We start from the raw sequence: 20375 nt of genomic DNA, 5'->3' as shown, positions 1-20375 counted from the left end.
TTATAACAAAACTCGTAGGAATAGTGTCTAAACTTGCTATATCAAATTGTTCTCCTCTCAATCTTTCTTGAACCAACTGCAATCATGACTGTGGTCTCACTATCCCACCAAAGCTACTTTGTCAAGGTCATCAATGACCTCCACGTTGCTAAACCCAATGGTCACTTCTCAGTCTTCCCTTTACCTAATCCATCAACAGTATTTTAAATACTCCTATCTATGCTACTGGCTCCCAAACTGCTATCTCCAACCTAGACCCCACCTACTGTCAATTTTCATAACCAGAAGCCAAATGGACATCACCACTTTCATGTCCGATAAGCACCTTGAAGGTAACTTGCTAAAAACTGAACTCCTGACCTCCTTTTACAACTGATGTTTCAGGGGCGCCTGGGTGGCTCAGTCGGTTAAGCGGTTGCCTTCAGCTCAGGTCATGATCCCAGCATCCTGGGATGAGTTCCGCATTGGGCTCCCTGTTCAGCAGGGAGTCTGCTTCTCTACCTCTGCCCCTCCCCCCTGCTCATGCTCTCTCTCTCTCTCTCTCTCAAATAAATAAAATCTTAAAAAACAAAAAACTGATGTTTCAGTATTTGCTGTATCAGTTAACAGTAACTCAAACCTTCTAAGTTGCTCAGTTTAAAAAAAAAAAAATCATTAAGTAGTAAGGACATCTGCATTTGTTGTTCCTTCTGCCTAAATTCTCTTGCCCCAGATACCCATAGGTCTCAATGCCTCACTTCTTTATTCAAATGTCATCTTTTCAGATCTACTCTAACCACCCCACTTAAAAATTCTTTTTCAAATGAAATGCTATGAAAGCAGATGTCTCCTAAATAATGTTCTAAACTTAAGCCTAGCACTTTATATTTATTCCTATTAAGTTTCATACTATTACTGCCAGCCTATTTTTTAAAACATTTTATTTGAGGGTCACTTCAAATATATAAAGTTACAAAAATAAAAATAGGACAAAAAACACCAATATACTCTTCCACTCTACTCAGATTCACTTATTGCTGACATTTTAACTCATTTGCTTTATGGTTTTCTTGTCTACATATATATAAACATTGTGTGTGCTTGTGTGTATATGTTTAAAAAAATTTTTTTAAGATTTTATTTATTTATTTTGGGGGGGAGGAAGACAGAGTACACGAGTGGGGGGAGGAGCAGAGGGAGAGGGAGAAAGAGAATCCCAGATTCTGCACTGAGCTCGGAGCCCAATGTGGGGCACAACCCCAGGACCCTGAGATCATGACTGGAGCTAAAACCAAGAGCCAGACACTTAACCGACTGAGTCACCCAGGCACCCCTGTTAAAAATATTTTAAATCATAGCCCTTTACAACCCTAAATACTTCAATGTATATTTTCTAAAAACAAGGATATTTTCTTATTATCAGATGGCTTAATAGTGTCTTTTATAGGCTTTAGCTTAGGATCAGGAATAGCATTTACTTGTAACATTTCTTTAGGTTATACATTTTGGCCAGAATACTACATAGGGAATATTGTGTAAGTCTCAACATTATTCCTCATTAGTGATGGTAATTTTGATCATTTAGTCAAGGTGCTGCCTGATTTCTCTATTCTCTAATTACTATTTTTTCCTTTTTTTTTTAAAGTTTATTTTCAGGGACGCCTGGGTGGCTCAGTCGGTTAAGCGTCTGCCTTTGGCTCAGGTCATGATCCCAGGGGTCCTGGGACTGAGCCCCGCATCAGGCTCCTTGCTCAGCGGGAAGCCTGCTTCTCCCTCTGCCTCTGCCTGCCACTCCCCCTGCTTGTTCAGTCTCTCTCTCACACACACTCTCTCTGACAAATAAATATAATAAAAATCTTAAAAAAAAAAAAAAAGTTTTTTTTATTTTTAGTCATCTCTATACCCAATATGGGGCTGGAACTCACAACCCTGAGATCAAGAGTTGCCTGCTCTTCCACCTGAGCCAGCCAGGCACCCTAATTACTACTTTTTCTCTCTTGCAACTAAAAGCAGTCTACGGGGAGATATTTTAAAACAATGCTGATATACCACTGCCTAAGTACTTTTGAGTATCTGTGTAGTATAAAAAAGTGAGGACTGTATACTCTATTTCTTTCTCTAGGTAGTTAACAAATGTTCAATCAAGCTAAGGAAAAAACATAGATGGGGCGCCTGGGTGGCTCAGTCAGTCAAGCATCCGACTCTTGGTTTCGGCTCATGTCGTGATCTCAGGGTTGTCAGATCGAGCCCCACATGGGGCTCCACGTCAGCACAGAGTCTGCTTGGGATTATCTCCCTGTCCCTCACCCTCTGCCCCTCTCCCCACTTGTGCTCTAATAAATAAATAAAATCTTCAAAAAAAAAAAATAGAATCATATCAATCAAGATCTCTCTCCAAATACATTAATCAATACCTTTTGGACTGACTATATATCCTATAAGAAGCTCATTCAATGCTGCTATTATTCAGTCTCCGTCTCCCCACCCTCACACTATCCCAATAAAAACCAAAGTGTATGTAACAGAGAAATCTGACTAGTAGCAGTTCATAAGAAAAATATCTAAAGACTGGAGCTATTTCAATAAACCAACAAATGTGATATGATTACTAAAGCTAATGACAGGATTCCAGGACTCTACTAGCAGAAGTACAATGCTCAGGTAGCAGGAACTAAATATTTCCATTATACTTCAAACTGGTCAGACCACATCTTGCAGAATATCCTCAATTCTGGAACATTTACTGAAGGAATAAAGGAATATGACAAGAATAATGAAGGGTCTGAAATTAGCCTAGAGGAAAGACCAGAAAAACATGCTAGCTAATTTTGAATAGGTAAATGATGGTCATAATGCAAAAGGCAAAATAAGTACACTGCTCTGCTTTTGTTTCAACACACAAAACACCCGAAAGATTCATGGTGGCAGATTTTAACGGACATAATTTATGCAAGCATTTGTACTTTGAAATATTAAGATTTACTGAAGATATTCAAGCAGGAGTTGAATTACTTCTTGTCTGAATTACTCTAGAGATATCTCAGAACAGAGTAGGAATGTCTGAAACAAAAACCAGTTGCTTTTCCTGCTCTTTCTGCCAGTCCACCTTTTCCTTCTTTTCCACTACACAATCACTTATGGGTTTCAAGGCTTAAAATGCCTGGCACACACTTCATATATACAAAATAATTTGGCATCTACTTTTCTAAAATGAAGGTTAACCTTACTTTTTGAACCTGAAGACCTTGCCCTCAGTCCAATTAGTTGAGTTCCCCATAAAAAAACCCTCTGTTCTTGGGGCACCTGGGTGACACAGTCAGTTAAGTGTCTGACTCTTGGTTTCAGCTCAGATTGTGATCTAAGGGTCCTGGGATCAAGCCCCATGTCGGGCTCTGCACTGAGCGTGGAGTCAGCTTGAGATTCTCTCTCCCTCTGTCCGTCCTCCTCCTGTTCTCTAAAATAAATAATCTTAAAAACAAAACAAAACCCTGTTCTTTAGTAATATTAATTCCTTGCCAATTATCACGTTCCTCCCTCTTTTTCCTTGCTAATAATCCAAAGATCTGTTATATCACATGCTTATACTATGAATGAATAACCTGGGAAACACACAGCCTTTGAGTTCTCCAAAAATCTACAAAATATATAAAGTGCCTAGCCCCCAATAGTACCCTTGCCTCCAATTTTATTACCCTATAATTTTAACCACTACAGCAGCCAAAATGACCCTTTAAAAAAAAAAAACAACTGGGGATGCCTGGGTGGCTCAGTTAAGCATCTGCCTTTGGCTCAGGTCATGATCCCAGGCTCCCACATCAAGTCCCACATCGGGCTCCTTGCTCAGCGGGAAGCCTGCTTCTCCCTCTGTCTGCTGCTGTGCCAGCTTGTGCACTGTCTCTCTCTCTCTCTCTCTGACAAATAATTAATTAAAAAAAAAAATGGATGTCACTGCCCTACTTCAATAAACAGCAACAATAACATTTACAGAGCACTTATTATGTGCCAGGCACTATTTTAAGCACTTTACATATATTAAATCATCCAATACTCAAACAGGATGAGGCAGGTACCATTATTAGCCCCATTTACAGCTGGAAAAACTGCCATATATATTAAGTAATTTACATATAGTAAGTGATTTGCCTTGTTTGTACAGTAAGTAACAGCATTGGCACTGGACCCTAGGAATTCTGGCCCCAAAGTCTCTCTCTTCACCACTGTGGTATACTTCCCCCATTCAATTCCTTCCCAAAAGTATTTAAAATAAAACTCCTTATCATGGTCTAGCTATAAAGCCTTGTAAGGTTTAGTTCTTGCCTACCACCCATAATGTCTTCACCAAACTCCTTATCTTACTTAACCTGCATGCCCCCCCCCTTTTTTTAAAGATTTTATTTATTTGTCAGAGAGAGAGAGAAAGAGAGCACAAGTAGGGGGAGCGGCAGGTAGAGGGAAAAACAGGTTCCTCGCTGAGCAAGGAGTCCAATATGTGGGACTCGATCCCAGAAGCCTGGGATCATGACCTGAGCCAAAGGCAGATGCTTAACCTCCTGAGCCACCCAGCCGTCCCTGCATGGCCCTTCTTAATTGGGTCATTGTCCCCATCTACACCTTCATTTTATATCTCTACCTCCTCTCTCTCACATTGGTTTCATTCATGCTCCTTAAAGACATCAAGCCCTTTTCTTCCTGCATTAGGATTCTTTGCTTGCAAACAACAATTTTCAGCTCAGGTTAACTTAGGCCAAAAAGGCAACTCAGAAGAAAATCAAGTAGTTCATGCAACAGACAAGAAGTGGAGAACCAGGCATGGATACAGGGCAATTCTAAGCCTTAGGCAGGAAAACCCAACCACATCAATGGGCACTGCTTAAGGAAGTCATTATCACTAGGATGAATTCATTCCAACCAGTTTCTTTGTTTTTAATTTTTGTCCTTACTAGATTTAGAATTCAAAAATCCTAGAATAGAGAATCTGACTGATCTAGCTAAACTTACCCATGCTTTACAAAAGAAACCTGAATAGGAATGTCTAAATTAAGACTGCACTTATTAGGGGAGATGTAATTTCCAAAATTTCATTATGTTATTTAGGTAGGAAAAGAGAATATATGCTAGAAAACTCCTTTATCCCCCAACCCAAATCAAATGTCTGCTAATTGCCTAACAGCCTTTTGGGAATGCTATAGTTCTGCTTTGACTGTTACTTTCCTTGCCCCCTTCTCCCCCTTCAGGTCTTAACTCAAATATTACCTTTTTAGTTATTTATTTTTTTAAAGATTTTATTTATATATTCATAAGAGACAGAGAGAGAGGCAGAGGGAGAAGCAGGCTCCCCGCTGAGCAGGGAGCCCGATGCAGGACTTGATCCCGGACCCTGGGATCATGACCTGAGCCGAAGGCAGACGCTTAACCATCTGAGCCATCCAGGCACCCTCAAATATCACCTTTTTAAAGAATGTTCCTTGATCATCCTCTTTAATGTAGCTTTCCCCTGTCACCTACTATGCCTCCCACCAATTAAAGATACATCATCTTGTTTAATTCCTTTATGACAAGTTTTAGAACAATTTTCTCATTTGTTCATTTATTATCTATTTCCCCCACTAGATTATAGGTTCCATGAATACTGGGTGTACCTGCATTTGATCACCAAAGATGAATAAGAGATAGTAATAATGGTAGGTAGAATAATCTTTTGAAAATGCAAATCAGATGGTGTTACTCCTTACCTTAATATCCTTTAATGTTGTCCAGTATACTTACACTGGAATGCAAATATCTGCTATGATGTGACCCAGGTCTGCCTCATTAACTTAGCCTTTTGATAATTCCTATAACATGCCAAGTTCTTTCCCAATTCAGGATCCATGCCTAGAATACTCTTTAACAGGTTCTTCACAAGAACAGCTCCTTCTCAGCCATCAAATCTCAGCTAAAATAACACTTCCCTAAAAAGGAGCATTTTCATCACACCATATAAAATAGTTTTTCCCTTCGAATTATCACAGAACCCCATTTCTTTCCTTCATGTATTTCCTAATCCATAATTATTTCATTTACAAGCTTACTTCTTTATTGCCTATCTCCCCAACTACATAGTCTTGCTCCATGAAAGCAGACAGAAAATATATAAATAATCAGTAGTATCTCTCCAAAGCCTAATTCACTGCCTGGCACTAAGTCAGTACTCAAGTATTTGTTAGAGGAAAGAAGGAAAGAAAGAAAAAAACTGGTGTTTTCTAAAAGAAATTTTCTGTACAAAAAATTTAACCAGCATATCCAAGATATGATATTTCTATAGCTATAATCCTCAAGCCTTCCATCCAAAACCAGGCAGACTAGAAAATAAGTGTATTTATTTTGTTGTGAACAATTTATTTTGCTGGCTAATGAGAAAAAGAGCTTTGAAGGCTATTAAGAGAAATATGAAAAGGCTGAAGTAGGGAAACTCATTTAAAAATAATTTTAAGGATAACACCAAGCCTAGACATACATATACTTAAGTATAGGTGTGAATCAGCAAAATGTTGAACATGACTCATGATTAAAGAGCAACTGGCACTGAAATCCATATTTTAACCTTCCCCTCCATTAAGTTTTAAAGCATTTACTATAATAACAGCATATTTCTACCCCCATTATCTGTCAAGAGAGGATTTGGTTCTTAGTCTCCTCTTTTATGTTACCACCATACATTGTAGAAAATCCAGTATGATTTCACCAAATATAAGTCCTACTTACCAAGTGCTCTTGCTACTGCCAGAAAAGGAATCTGGTCAATAACTGTGCTCCTTCTAACAGGTCCGTTGTGAGTGAGCCGAGGTCGTTTCCAAACTACACGATTAACCCCAGACTTGTTCATCACACTGAAACAGAGTTCACAAAAATACTCTAAATGAATAAAATATAACAACTAAGGTAGCTCAGTGTGTACTAATACAGATTATATGATCACGAAATAACGACTTATCTGTTCCAGACACAAAGATTCATAAACCAAAATTCCTGTTCAGAGAGGAAAGACAAAATAGGGTAGATTAACATGAGGAGAATTGAGATTGCTGAGGTAGTTTAGACATAACAGAGTAGAAGTAATGAGTAGACAGCATGTCAGAGAAAAAAGCAAGATAATGTGATAACTAAGAAAACGGAGGGGAGGAAGAAGAGGTTATAAATAAATAGTGATAAAAAAATTGAAAAGGAGAGGTTATATAATTTTTGATGGATTTGAGGGTGCTGAAAACAGTACGTCAGTTTTAATATTTTTAATTTGAGGTTATACCTCAATAGAAATATCTATGCATTTAGATATTTCTGTAATTAGACGTATGACAGTAGACTTTGGAAACAGATCAGCTGTAGAGATACAGATATGGGAGTTACAGAATAAGAAAACTCTTAGGGGGTGCCTGGGTAGCTCAGTCGTTAAGGGTCTGCCTTCAGCTCAGGTTACCATCCCAGGGTCCTGGGATCGAGCCCTGCATCAAGTTCCCTGCTCCTCTGGAAGCCTGCTTCTCCCTCTCCCACTCCCCCTGCTTGTGTTCCCTCTCTCACTGTGTCTCCCTCTGTCAAATAAATTTTAAAAATCTTAAAAAAAACCTCTTAGAAAGGAATCTAGCATAGGAGCAACAGAAATCTATAATTAGTACACAGAAAAGTTAGTACATGCTAGGGTGCCTAAAACATGGAAATATGGTCAAATCTTTAAGCAAAAAAAAGTAATAATCAAAACACAACAAAGGGGCACCTGGGTGGCTCATTCAGTTAAGTGTCTGCCTTCAGTTCAGGTCATGATCCCGGGGTCCTGGGATCGAGTCCCACATCAGGCTCCCTGCTCAACGGAGAGTGTGCTTCTCCCTCTCCCTCTGCCCTTCCCCCCTGCTCGTGTATGCTCACACTCGCATGCGCTCTCTCTCTCTCATAAATTAAAAAAAAAAAAAATACACACAATAGAGATGGTCTCTCAGCAGGCGCCTGGCATGACTGAAATGGTAAAGTGACCCTTCATTTAATCATAATCTGCCTGAGTTAAAAAAAAAAAAAAAAAAAACCAAAGAAAGAAAAATGTTCCCCTGGAAGGCTAGAAAAGTTGTCAGGAAGAGCAGCAAAGAGAATTTTCAAGAAACAGTATTAGCCTAACTGATACTAAGTCCATCTGACAAGATACATGCGTAAGACAAAGTTGATTCCCAAGACTTAGAAAGACAGATGACACTAAAATAATCTAATTAGTCTTCTCACTTAGAGCCCCTATGCATCCAGAAATCCTTTGATTATAATCTGAAATTTCATTCATCTACAGCAGGCCAGCTGATAATAATATGTGATTTCCTTGTCAGTTACTTTTCTCATGATTAATGAGTACTAAGACATCCTGATGTATACATGAGTGAGTCCTTTATTAGTTTATTATATTGACCTTGAGTAGCATGACTCTATCCTCCTAAACTTGATGAACACTGAAATGAAACTGGCTTCAAATGTGGAAAGCTGAAGACAGGACAAATAATGGTGACCACTCTCAAAGGAATGTCACTATAAAATGTCATACACCTCAGCAGCTGCTAGCCAGTTAACCCCCAACTATGGCTTTGCTATCTCTGCTCCAACTTCAAAAGAATGAAAATACTAGAAAAAAATAAAATAAAAGAGACAACAAATGGAATAAAAATCCTAAGAGAAGCAAAATAAAGGCATAAGCCTTATAAATGAGAAATAGCCACTCTTACTCTGAGCCAAAAAAAACATGAATATGGCAGAACAGCCTCAACCTTCTTTCTGAAGTAGATAACAAACTTATCTAACAAAAGCAGGCCAGGAGATTTGAGCAGCTCTGTCTCATAAAACTCTGCAATGATGGAAATGTTCACTCTGCCCTGTGTGGCTACTGAGCACTCTAACTGTGGCTAGTGCTAATGAGGAAGTGAATTTTTTATTTTCATTGTAACTAAATTATATTTAAATTTAAACAGCCATATGTGGCTAGTGGCAACTCTATTAGATAGAGAGGAAGAATGAAGCAAGTACAAATGGTCACTAAAGGTTGTCAATAACAACACAGAAAAGAAATTGGAGAGTTGTTTATTTACTGTCCCTTTTGAGAACCCACTTAGTTTAATTCACAATCCTTAAAGCAACATTGTTCTAGGTCATAGCAAGCTAGAATACCAAAGGCAGTCATTTTGTTATTTCACGCTTTCTTCAGTGCTGCTCCTCAAAAAACAAACACAAGGAGAGACACAATCATTCTGCCTTCATACCACCTTAAGTCCTATTGTTCTTTCCCTAAACCTGCTCCCTAAAATATAAGGCTTAATACTTAGGTAATTACAGTAGCTACCCAAATTGTTTCCATTAAAACTCTTAAGGAGGCGCTCTCTTGATATTTAATAGTCAAAGATATTATTGTCTCTACGCTTCTGAGGAACAAAAAACCAAATAATGGAACTGGTTAAAACGAAGTTTTAAATCCAGTATCAAAAAACCAAAGCAATGTTATAAAAGATGCTGCTTTTATTGCACTCCCTGCTGTTATCCTGTATGATTAAAAGGCATACACAAAGGAACAGCCTGATATGCGGAGAGCTGACTGAGCAGCAACAGAAGGCTGAAAAAACAGAGCACTGGCCAGTTGCCTAGGGTGAGACACAGGGAAAGGAGGAAATAACTTATAATAAAACAGCTCAATTTGTGCAAAAAGACACCTGCTCCCAAATGGCAAAGAGCATCTGTCCAACCATCCAGATGGTATTTTAAGTGATAAGACAAAAAAAAAAAACAAACTCTAAAAAAAGTTATTAAAAATCAAAGGATATAAATTTAACAATTCATATAGAAAAATAAAGAATAGTCAAGCAAATATTTTTTAAAAGATTAATGAAAAGGGATCAGGACTACCAATATTAAAAATTATAATGAAGCCACAATTTCTTTTAAAAAAGTATGCTACTGGTACATGAACATACAGTATAAAAAATAGAAAGCCCAGAAAAAGACCCAAATATATACAGGAATTTAGTTTATAATTGCAAAGCCCACTTTGCATGACTAAGAGCAGTGGTCTCAGATACAGACTGACCTTCACACTCATAGGATCAAACAGATGACAGCATGAAACCGGGCTCATTTAACTTTGTAGGATACAGAACAGGGAACAGTATGCCAGCATGGCAGCTTCGGTTACACTGTCTCCAGCAATAGTCCTTAAGAGAAATCCAAGAGCCATTTTCTAGACCCCATAAACAAGCTTCATGTGCCACAGGTAAACTTCATATACCCCAGGAATCAGTGTCTTATAATAGCCCATGACTTACCAGTCCCTACACAAGTCAAACTGCATGTATTTGGGCAGCTAATAAGGTCTGTATAGTCCACTCAAAATCTTCTCTATCCAGATACAGTTCCAATTTAAGGATCATTCTACCATAAGCAATGGTACCTTATAACAGAACTGACATTCCATCTTAACCAGAGAAACAGTGCTAGAAGAGGGTAAACTCAAGGTCATCTTCCCACGAAAGAGGGGTTTTATGCCTGGTTACCCTTCTAATCAGTAAGAAAAAGATACATAATTGTTCTAGTAGCTATTAATGGCCATTGAGAAAAAAATATTAACTTGTATCCCTACTACACAGCTCAGATTTAAAAATTCCAGAGAGACTGAAGGTTAAAATGTACAAGATGAAACCATTTAAGTACTAGAAAAGTGGTTCTCAAAATATGGTTCAGAGGCCCCTGGGAGTCCCCCAGATCTTTACACGGGGTCTGCTAGGTCAAAATTATTTTCATAAGACCATGTGTATACAGTGGAGTTTTTGAGAGGCTACAAGATTTGATACGACATTATATAATAAAATGTGTCAATACTTGGATCTGTGTAACTCAGCAAACCAATATTTCACAAGTGACCAATGTCTATGTTACAAAATCACACATGGTGACTATATACTACACGTTCCCAACTATATGATCTTCTGGAAAAAGCAAAACTATAGCGACATAAAGAGACCAGTGGTTCCCATAAGTAAGGAAGGAGGAAGGGATAAACAGGCAGAGCACACAGAATTTTTAGGACAGTGAAACTATTCTTATGATACTATAATGGTAGATACATGTCATTATATATCTGTCAAAACTCTAGAACATTCTTAATGTAAACTATGGGCTTTGGGTGATAATGATATGTCAATGTAGGGTCATCAATTGTAATAAATATACCACTCTGGTATAAGTTGTTGATAGTGGGAGCTGTGCATATAAGAGGAGGCAGAGAATATATAGTAACTCTCTGTACTTTCCATTTACTTTTGCCGTGAATCTAAAACTGCTCTAAAAAATAAAATCTATTAATAAAAAAATCATTTAACCAATGGCTCTTAATTGATACACCTATGGATCTGGAATGTAAGCATATAAAAAGGTCATTGATACAATTTCAGACACCACACTATTATTAACCTTTAAGAAACTACCTCTTTTTGAGTGGCTCAGTCATTTGAGCATCTGACTCTTGATTTCAGCTCAGGTCATAATCTTAGGGTTCTGGGATCCAGCCCAGGAGTGGGCTCTCCACTCAACAGGGAGTCTGCTTGTCTCCCTTTCCCTCTGCCCATCCCCCCACTCCCACACTCCCACTCATGCTCTTTTTTTTTTTTCCTTAAAGATTTTATTTATTTATTTGAGACAGAGAGAATGAGAGACAGAGAGCATGAGAGGGGGGAGGGTCAGAGGGAGAAGCAGACTCCCCGCCGAGCAGGGAGCCCGATGCGGGACTCGATTCCAGGACTCCAGGATCATGACCTGAGCCGAAGGCAGTCGCCCAACCAACTGAGCCACCCAGGCGCCCCACGCTCTTTCTCTCTCAGATAAATAAATCTTTAAAAAAATATATTATTTTTCAATGAACAAATATTTGAAAATGTCTCTATTTTTAGTTTCTAAAGTCATTACGTATAGCCCATACAAACAAAAAACTTTGAGGTCCTCAATTATTAAGAGTATAAAGGGCTGCTAAACCCAAAAATGGTTATAACTGCTGTACTAGAATATAGAATACTTTTTAATAATCTCAGAATGAGAGAACTATATGTACAGCACAAAAAAATGAAAGTCGTAACAGAAGAGACTAAACTAAATTAAAACGAACTTCCATGTGGAAAAGAAATTCCAGTGCCATGATTGAAAGTCAAATCGTGAAACAACACCTGAAACACATTACATACATCAGACTAATTTCTCTAATTGTATAAGCAGCTCTTACACATTAATAAAAAAAAGGCTACCAATCTTCCCCCTAAAATGGAGTTTAAACAGAAATACACAGAAAAGGAAATATAAATAGCTATTAAACAAAAAGATATTCAACCTTTCTTGTAAGACAAATTAAAATTAAAATATCACCAAGTTTCCCCCTTTTTTAACCTAAAAGTCAATATGATCAAAAAGTTCTAGAAGTATGCTGTCAAGGGCATCCACATATACTGCTGATATTAATATAAACTGGTACAACCTCCATGGAGACTAACAGTTATCAATATTCAAAACATACTCCTCTTTGGCCCAGCAATTCCTTCTAGGAAACGATCCCACAAATATATATGTACAAAAAGATACATGTACAGGATTTTTCATTTTACAGTAGTGTTTGTAATAAAAAAAATTAGAAATACCCTTCAACAGGAGAGTACTTAAATAAATGATGGTACATCCATATATGGTACAGCTTCATATCTGATCATGCATGAATCTCTACCAAAGGATACAAATACTGGTTTCTTGAGGGGGAGGGGAACTGGGTGGCCTGTGTGCCAGTAGCAGTTGAGAGACCTTCTAAAGTGTATCATTTTATGCTACCTAAAATTTAACCAAATGAATGCTACCATTAAAAAAAATGTGTGTGTATGTGTGTGTGTGTAAATCATCACACAGAAAATCATTAACATTTGGTGTATTTCTATACTACTCCTATTTCTCTGCATAGCTGAAAATCATACTACAAATATAATTTTGTGACCAATAAGCATTAATTAACCTATATTATTAAAAATTCCCCATAGATGTGGGAGTTCATTATACTACTCTTTCTACCTTTACCTATGTTGGAAAAATTTCATAACACCATGATTTTAAAAAATCTATCTATAAACATTATTTTTAATGGCTATATCATATTTAGTGTTATAAATATGTATTATATATACCTTCAGCTGTGGGCCTTCAAGTTATTTCCAGCCTTAAACAGTCTTTAAACACTGTTGCAACCAATAACTGTTCAGATATTCTGGTCCACATTTCAGATTTCTTTAGAGTACATTCCTGAAATTACTGAGTCTATAAACATCTGAAGCTAGTGGGTATGAATTATAGTCTATATAGGTCAGACCAATTTATAATCCTACCAACAGGATTCCCATTTCAACAAAAATATTGAGAAGTATCTTTTTTTTTTTAACTTTGCTAACCTAACAACAGGAAATAGTTTCATTTTAATAATTTTTTTCAAATGTTTACTACTCTTCTGCATTTTTGTTGTTGTTCAAAGTCCTCTATTCACCTACTGGGGTGGTTTCTTAGTGTTTTCTTACTGATTTTAGCTTATAGTTTAAGTTAACACGTAAATTCTTTCCCCCAGTTAGTTTATTAATACTCTGAAAAAGTCTATTTTGATTTAATAGAAGATAAAGGAGGCAAGTAATAATATCAATGGTAAGGCTTTAGTTAGAATAATTATTTAGAAAACATTGGATTCTATTTAACTTGCCTTATACCTTCAATTTTTAAAACTTAGTATTGGGCTAAGTTTTACATTTTCTCGTGTTATTCATTCCTCTGATTTTTAGAGTAATCTTACATTTTAGTTTGCATCATAAAATATTATGAAGCCACTTTAGTTCATAGTTTACAAATTATACATTGAGACAATAACTTGAAACAGACAAAAGAAAATAGTAAGAAAGGTTTGCAGCATATCTGAGGTACAAATCAAAGAAAAAAAGCTGAAGGTTAATGATAACAAAATTCTGCTCCCTAAGCCAGATTCAAATTGTTCTACTCTGCAACCCTAAGGGCTGCTCTGTCCAGATTCTGAAAGTCATGCTGCAGTATTTATGTAAAAGGTGATCAATAAATCCTTGTATGTATTATTTGACTCCCATTAAAATATTATTTCCCTCTGGAGCCATTATCAGAAATAAAACAGTCAACTCAAAATAATGAGGTAAATATGAATGCAGACGGGTACTTTATCAGACAAACTAAAAACCTGCAATACTGAGAAAGTAACTTCACTAAAAGGGAGTAATAGGTCAATCTGGTTAGTAAAGCAGAAAAGAACTAAATAGAACCAAGAGACGAAAGACAAAAAAAAAAAAAACAGCACAATGATTACCTCCCACCAAGTCCTTCGATTCGTTCTCTTTCCTTGGGAAGTTCTGGCTTATGGTCCTGTGTCACCTCCACAGCTCTGACAAAATCATCCTTCGGGTCATCCTGAATTCCAAGAACCACCCCTGAGTCACCCACGTGAGCTACATACATCTTCATGCCCCGTATGATGACCACACTGGCAGTTGTCCCTGACGTGCTGGGAAGACCTGTCATAGTCTTTGGCCATTCTGCTGTAATAAGAAATAAAATATTTTACTCTTCCAGATTTAAACATTAATATGGTTGTCAGAATAAAAATGGCAACGTGTGCTGAATTAGCATGTTAAAACTTGAGTTAGCATAGGATAAAATTTAAGAACATTTTTAAAGCTATTCAAAAAGAACTTGTGTTAATTTCATCAATATATTAATAAATTAATTTTATAAATAATAATTTTATTACAACCATCAAACCAATCCCGGGAGAAAAATATTACAGGACAGATTTACTAGTTCCACATGTCTTAGTCCTAACTACATTTAGTGGCAGGTATGTGTTCAAAGCTTTTTTTCTAGAGCCTGTAGCTTAGCATCTATTTATTAATCTCTCTTTTAAAAGATTTTCAGGAAAAGCTACTTGATTTGTTTTTGAAATAGTTATTTTGGATATTTAAAATCTAATAAATAACATTTTTATTCAGCACTTATTGTGTACCAGGTTCCATGCTAAGAGCTTTACATGTATTATCTCAAATAATACTTGCAACAAACCTACAAGATAGGTAAAATTATTCCCGTTATCTTCATTTTACAGATAAGGAATCAATAGTTTGAATAGTTAAGATTAATTTGTTTAAGATAACTCAAATATTAAGTGGCAGAGACCCAATATATTTAATTCCAAAACCTTATATTGACTAATTACATTCATTTGTCATTAAAATATTCTGAAATATTCTGTGATATTAAACAAACTACAATTTACAGTTCAAGATAGCCAACTGAATCCAAACACTGACACAGTCTCCTCACCAAAATCCCACTGAAAGGACAGAATATAAATATTAGAAAAAGTCCACAGCAGTCATGAAACACAGAGGAAGGTCATACACAAATCTGAGGAATCCGTGGAATCTTAAAGAAATGGAATTAAGGGAAAATCAGAATACAAAACTTGTAGTCCATTATAAGTGAAAAGCACAGTCATAAAGGCAATACATCAGTTTTCCCTGTTAACAGAGTCCCTGAAAAGCTCAAACTCAGAGACAGTGGCAAAGGCTGAGAGAGGAATGGATGGTAGAAGCTTGACAGGTTTATTTATAACTGCAGGAGCTAGGTCAGTGCCTAAACTCTCTGCATAGTAAAAAGTAAAACATTTTAGTTCCTAAGCGACATTTTAGTTCCTATAACACCTCTCTTCAGGAAAGTGATGTATCTGTTGATAGAGACAACAGGGTCTCAACAGGGATGAGGTGGAAGAAATAGGGCCTGAAAACCTGGATGGGGTGCCACAAAACTTTCATAGCCAAAAGGTATCTCTAGCATATTCAGACTAATTAGAGTTCTTTTCTTTACAATATTACATATGCCAAAAAGACATTTCTTGAATCCTACAGCGCATCTCATCTCATCCTGCAGATGGAATCCACCCTACAGAATGCCGTCACTCACAACAGAGGGCTGCTTGCAGCATATGAAATAATGACCCTCACAATTGCTGAGGGAAACAGAATGGCTACCATTATTGATGAAGCCAGAAATTCATATACATACACATGTAAAAACCACCTGCACAGTACCAGACACATTGTAAGTGCTCAATAAATGTTAGGTTTGTTTGTTTTAGTTTAAGAAAAGCAAACAGCCTAAGAGGCATCAAGAGTATACAAAGAGAAAATGGCCCCCAAGAAAACATCTGTGGAAGAATCAAAAGCATCTGTAGATTGGCACTGATAAGGTTCAGTAAGGTTACTGAATATAAAAATTGTTATATTAAAAAAAAAACCCAATGCTATTTCCCTAAGCCAGCAACAACAACAACAAAAAAAAATTACAAAATGTAACTTTTAAAAAAAGATACCATTCACAACAGCAGCAAAAGGTATACTGTATCTGGGAATAATGCTAACAAATCTCTAACAAGACCTTCATGGAAAAGTTGTAAACTAGTGGAGCAAAAGAACAGAAGAGTGAGCAGAGAAACAGACCCATGCATTTTTAAACACTTGATACATGAATAGTGGAGAAAAGATTTGACTTTCAGGGGTGCCTGGGTGGCTCAGTCGGTTAAGCGTCTGCCTTCTGCTCAGGTCATGATCCCAGGGTCCTGGGACTGAGCCCTGGGGTCGGGCTCCCTGCTCAGTGGGAAGTCTGCTTCTCCCTCTCCTTCTGCCCCTCCCCTCCCGCTCATTCCCCCACTAAATAAATAAAATCTCAAAAAAAAAAAAAAAGATTGACTTTTAGTACATGGAATTGGGACAAGATTAAACAAAACAAAACAATAAAACCCCAACACTTTGGGTCCCTGATGCCACGCACAAAAAAAATCAATTCCAGACACATTAAATGACCTAATATGAAAAGCAAAGCTAAAATGCTTAGAAAATATACAGGAAGGTACATTCATGACCTCAGGATAGGAAGGGATGTCCTAAAGACAAAGGATGGGCTAGCCATATAAAGAAAATGATTAACACCCTTTCCCCTTCTCATCCCTATGCTGGCAATAGGAGATGCACTAGAAAATTTGAGTCTTAGAGACAATGAATAAAAGGATGAGCTCATCATCTTCATAGCTCTTTTTAAAAAGGATGCTTATAATTTAAAGGGTGTTTTAATGGAAAGACAAGGGTACAGGGTGAGAGGCTGTTTCACATTTTAGTCTTATTAGTCTTTGGCATAGCCCAATCAAGGCCAAATTCACCTAGGATGCCCAATGGCTGTGGAGGAATTGGCTTTTCAGCTATAGATATATATATATATATCTAAAGCAATAGCAGACTAGAACTGAATTCTTGTCTACACTGTAAAATAACAATTGTGCAATTACAGGAATTCTGGTGACGATATTAAAGTGAAATAACCAAAACACAAATAGAAGGCCCCATTTTAACAATTGATGTGAGAAGAAATTTTAAGAACCTGTAACTTCTTTCTGGAAATGTTTTCCTACCAAATAAGGGCTTTTCCCCCTATCGTTTAAGGAGCCAGATGAATTAGAAACCGTAGAAAGAGGCAGCTATAGAATTTGATCTTCCAAGTACCCCATGTACCTTTATTGAACTTAATCATAATACTGTCAAATTGCCACGATCTCACTAAAGGATTTCTATCGCTGTCAGTTACAACCCCAAATGCATTTTTATTCTTTCTACTGGGTTCATTGTCTGTTTTCTTTATAAATGCAATACAAAAAACAAATTATTTAATAACCAAAAAAAAAAAAGAAAATGATTAAGAAGCTATACTACCATTAAAATTAAGAATTTCTGTTCATCAGAAGATACCATTACTAGAGTTGAAAAGACAACTCACAAAATGTAATTTGTAATAACACACCACAGAAATGGTATCCAGAATATAAAAATGCCCCTACAAAACAAATCAACAAGACAAACTATGCAACAGAAAAATGGACAAAAGGCTCGAACAGGCCTTTTGCAAAAGAGGAATTCCAAACAGACAAAAAACTTGCAAAGGTGTTCAGCTTCTTTAATCAACAGGGAAATACAAATTAAAAACCACCATGAGATACCACTATATAATTATCAGACTGCATAAATTAAAGTCTGACAATAGAAACTGTCATTAAGAATGTGGAACATGTTCTATTAACTACTCGTGGAAGTATAAACTGATATAACCACTTCAGAAACCATCTAGGCATTATCAAAAAATGAAGATATGTATATACTTTGACCATTCACTATCCCTAGATATATACCATGAAATAATGCACATGTACACATAATATATATGAATGTTCAGAGCTGCATTGCTTATACGGGCTCAGGTCATGATCTCAGGGTCCTGAGATCCAGCCCCACACCAGGCCTCACACGGGGATTGGAGCCTGCCTCAGATTCTCTCTCTTTAAGATTCTGTCTCCCTCTTCAATCTCTTAAGATTCTCTCTCTCCATCTCTCCCACCCCACAGGCTCTCAATCAATCAAAAAATTAATAAAATCTCTTAAAAGAAAAGAAGTAAACCCCACCAGAACTATCACCACAAAAGTCAGGCTGTGGTTACCCCTTGAGAGAAGATAAAAATATGTGATGAGAAAAGACATATGGGAGCTTCTGTAGTATAGGCAATGTTCTCTTTCTTAACCAGATGGTGTTCATTTTACAACTCTTCACTGAAGTGTACATTTATGTTTTATGGCCTTTTCTATATGTATGCTATATTTCACAATTTGTTTAAAGTTTAAAAAAAAAAAAAAAAGCAGCAGCAGGAAGAAGGCATCAATTTTGCAAGCGTAGATCACAGCACATAGCTCCCCAGCCCATCTAGTTTCCCAGTTTGGTTACAGATATTATTCCTAGAAGCTTAGCCTAGAGTATGTTGAATGTTTCTTTAGCCTTTTCAGTTATTTTGTGGGTTAATTATAGATCTCGTTAAAACCTTTTCTTTTCAAACTAGCTTATTGGTTTTTTGCAGCTAAGAACCTAAAAAAATAAAAATCTATTAACATAATAAGTATTAATGAGGTGAACTCCCAGAAAAAAACGTTCTTAGGCACATTCAGAAAACAAAATTTACCTAAGACCTACCAGCAGTTTGCAAAAAGCACCTAAAACAAGATGGAAAAGAAGAAAAAGAGCTTAAAAAAAAAAAAAAAAGGATATTCAAAGATATAATATTAATATTTAAATCACATTTTTTGGTCAAAAGCCCTAATATGTGCAAAGAGATATTCTGCAATGATCTAAAAATACCCAACAATCCATGCTTTCTTCATTTGAAAAGTCACCTTTTATCATATGCTACATTTCGCCTCAGATCTATTTCTAGATTCATTCTACTAATCTATTCATGGTTCTTTTCAATAATTGGGAGTTTAAGTATCCCCCAATTATTCTTTCTCAATTCTCAAGAATTTTTCCAAATAAACTTTAGAAGCAACTTGGAAATTAAACAAAAACAAAAAAACCTGGGGCGCCTGGGCAGCGCAGTCGTTTAAGTGCCTGACTCTTGGTTTCGGCTCAGGTTGTGATCTCAGGGTCGTGAGTGAGATGGAGTCCCATATCTGACTCCGTGCTCAACGTGGAGTCTGCTTGAGATTCTCTCTCCCTCTCCCTCTGCTCCTCCCACTCGAGTTCTTTCTCTTTCTCTCAAATAAATAAATCTTTAAAAAAAAAAACCTGTTGAGGTTCTGATTAAAACTGCAATAAATTTATATATTAAGGAATCAACATCTTTATAATTTGTCTTTTTTTCTACTTTACATTTTAATCTTTTAATTTTTAAAAAATGACTTATAAACAAATGTCTTAAAACTAGGAGCATATTGGGCGCCTGAGTGGCTCAGTCAGTTAAACCTCCGCCTTCCACTCAGGTCATGATCTTGGGGTCCTGGGACAGAGTTCCCCGTCAGACTCCCTGCTCAGTGGTGAGCCTGCTTCTCCCTCTCCCACTCCCCAGCCTGTGCTTGCTCTGTCAAATAAATAAAATCTTAAAAAAAAAAAAAAAAACTAGGAGTATATTAGAAAGACAGTATCAGTACATGACTTCTAACTTACGGAAAGTATTTTTAAGCAAGAAAATATGTATGAGCCATTAAAACAAAGACTAATAAATTTTAAAACACAAGTATGAAATTTCTATGGGCGCCTGGGTGGCTCAGTTGGTTAAGCGACTGCCTTCGGCTCAGGTCATGATCCTGGAGTCCCGGGATCGAGTCCCGCATCGGGCTCCCTGCTCGGCAGGGAGTCTGCCTCTCCCTCTGACCCTCCTCCCTCTCATGCTCTCTGTCTCTCATTCTCTCTGTCTCAAATAAATAAATAAAATCTTTAAAAAAAAAAAAAAA

At 36.9% G+C, this 20375-nt stretch overlaps 1 protein-coding gene across 2 annotated transcripts in view; it reads right to left on the bottom strand.

Annotated features, from left to right (window-relative positions):
* Positions 1-5403: 5403 nt before the first annotated feature.
* The window catches only part of PPM1D (protein phosphatase, Mg2+/Mn2+ dependent 1D), a 27744-nt gene continuing 12772 nt past the window's right edge, over positions 5404-20375 (bottom strand). Inside the window, exons 2-3 of one of the 2 annotated variants that reach the window (XM_081806057.1) lie at positions 14369-14594; positions 5404-6848 (exon numbers count right to left, since the gene is read on the bottom strand). In XM_081806057.1, coding sequence (XP_081662183.1) covers positions 6716-6848; positions 14369-14594 — 359 coding nt within the window. In that variant the 3' untranslated portion in view covers positions 5404-6715. Of the gene's footprint in view, positions 6849-14368; positions 14598-20375 lie in introns of both variants that reach the window. The other variant, XM_081806056.1, reaches the window with a different exon arrangement.

The sequence above is a fragment of the Leptonychotes weddellii genome, chromosome 15 (assembly GCF_054177405.1).
Source record: "Leptonychotes weddellii isolate Sample4059 chromosome 15, ASM5417740v2, whole genome shotgun sequence".
NCBI lineage: Eukaryota > Metazoa > Chordata > Mammalia > Carnivora > Phocidae > Leptonychotes > Leptonychotes weddellii.
The sequence above is the reverse complement of the archived record's forward strand: the minus strand, read 5'-3'. Positions and strand labels throughout refer to the sequence as shown.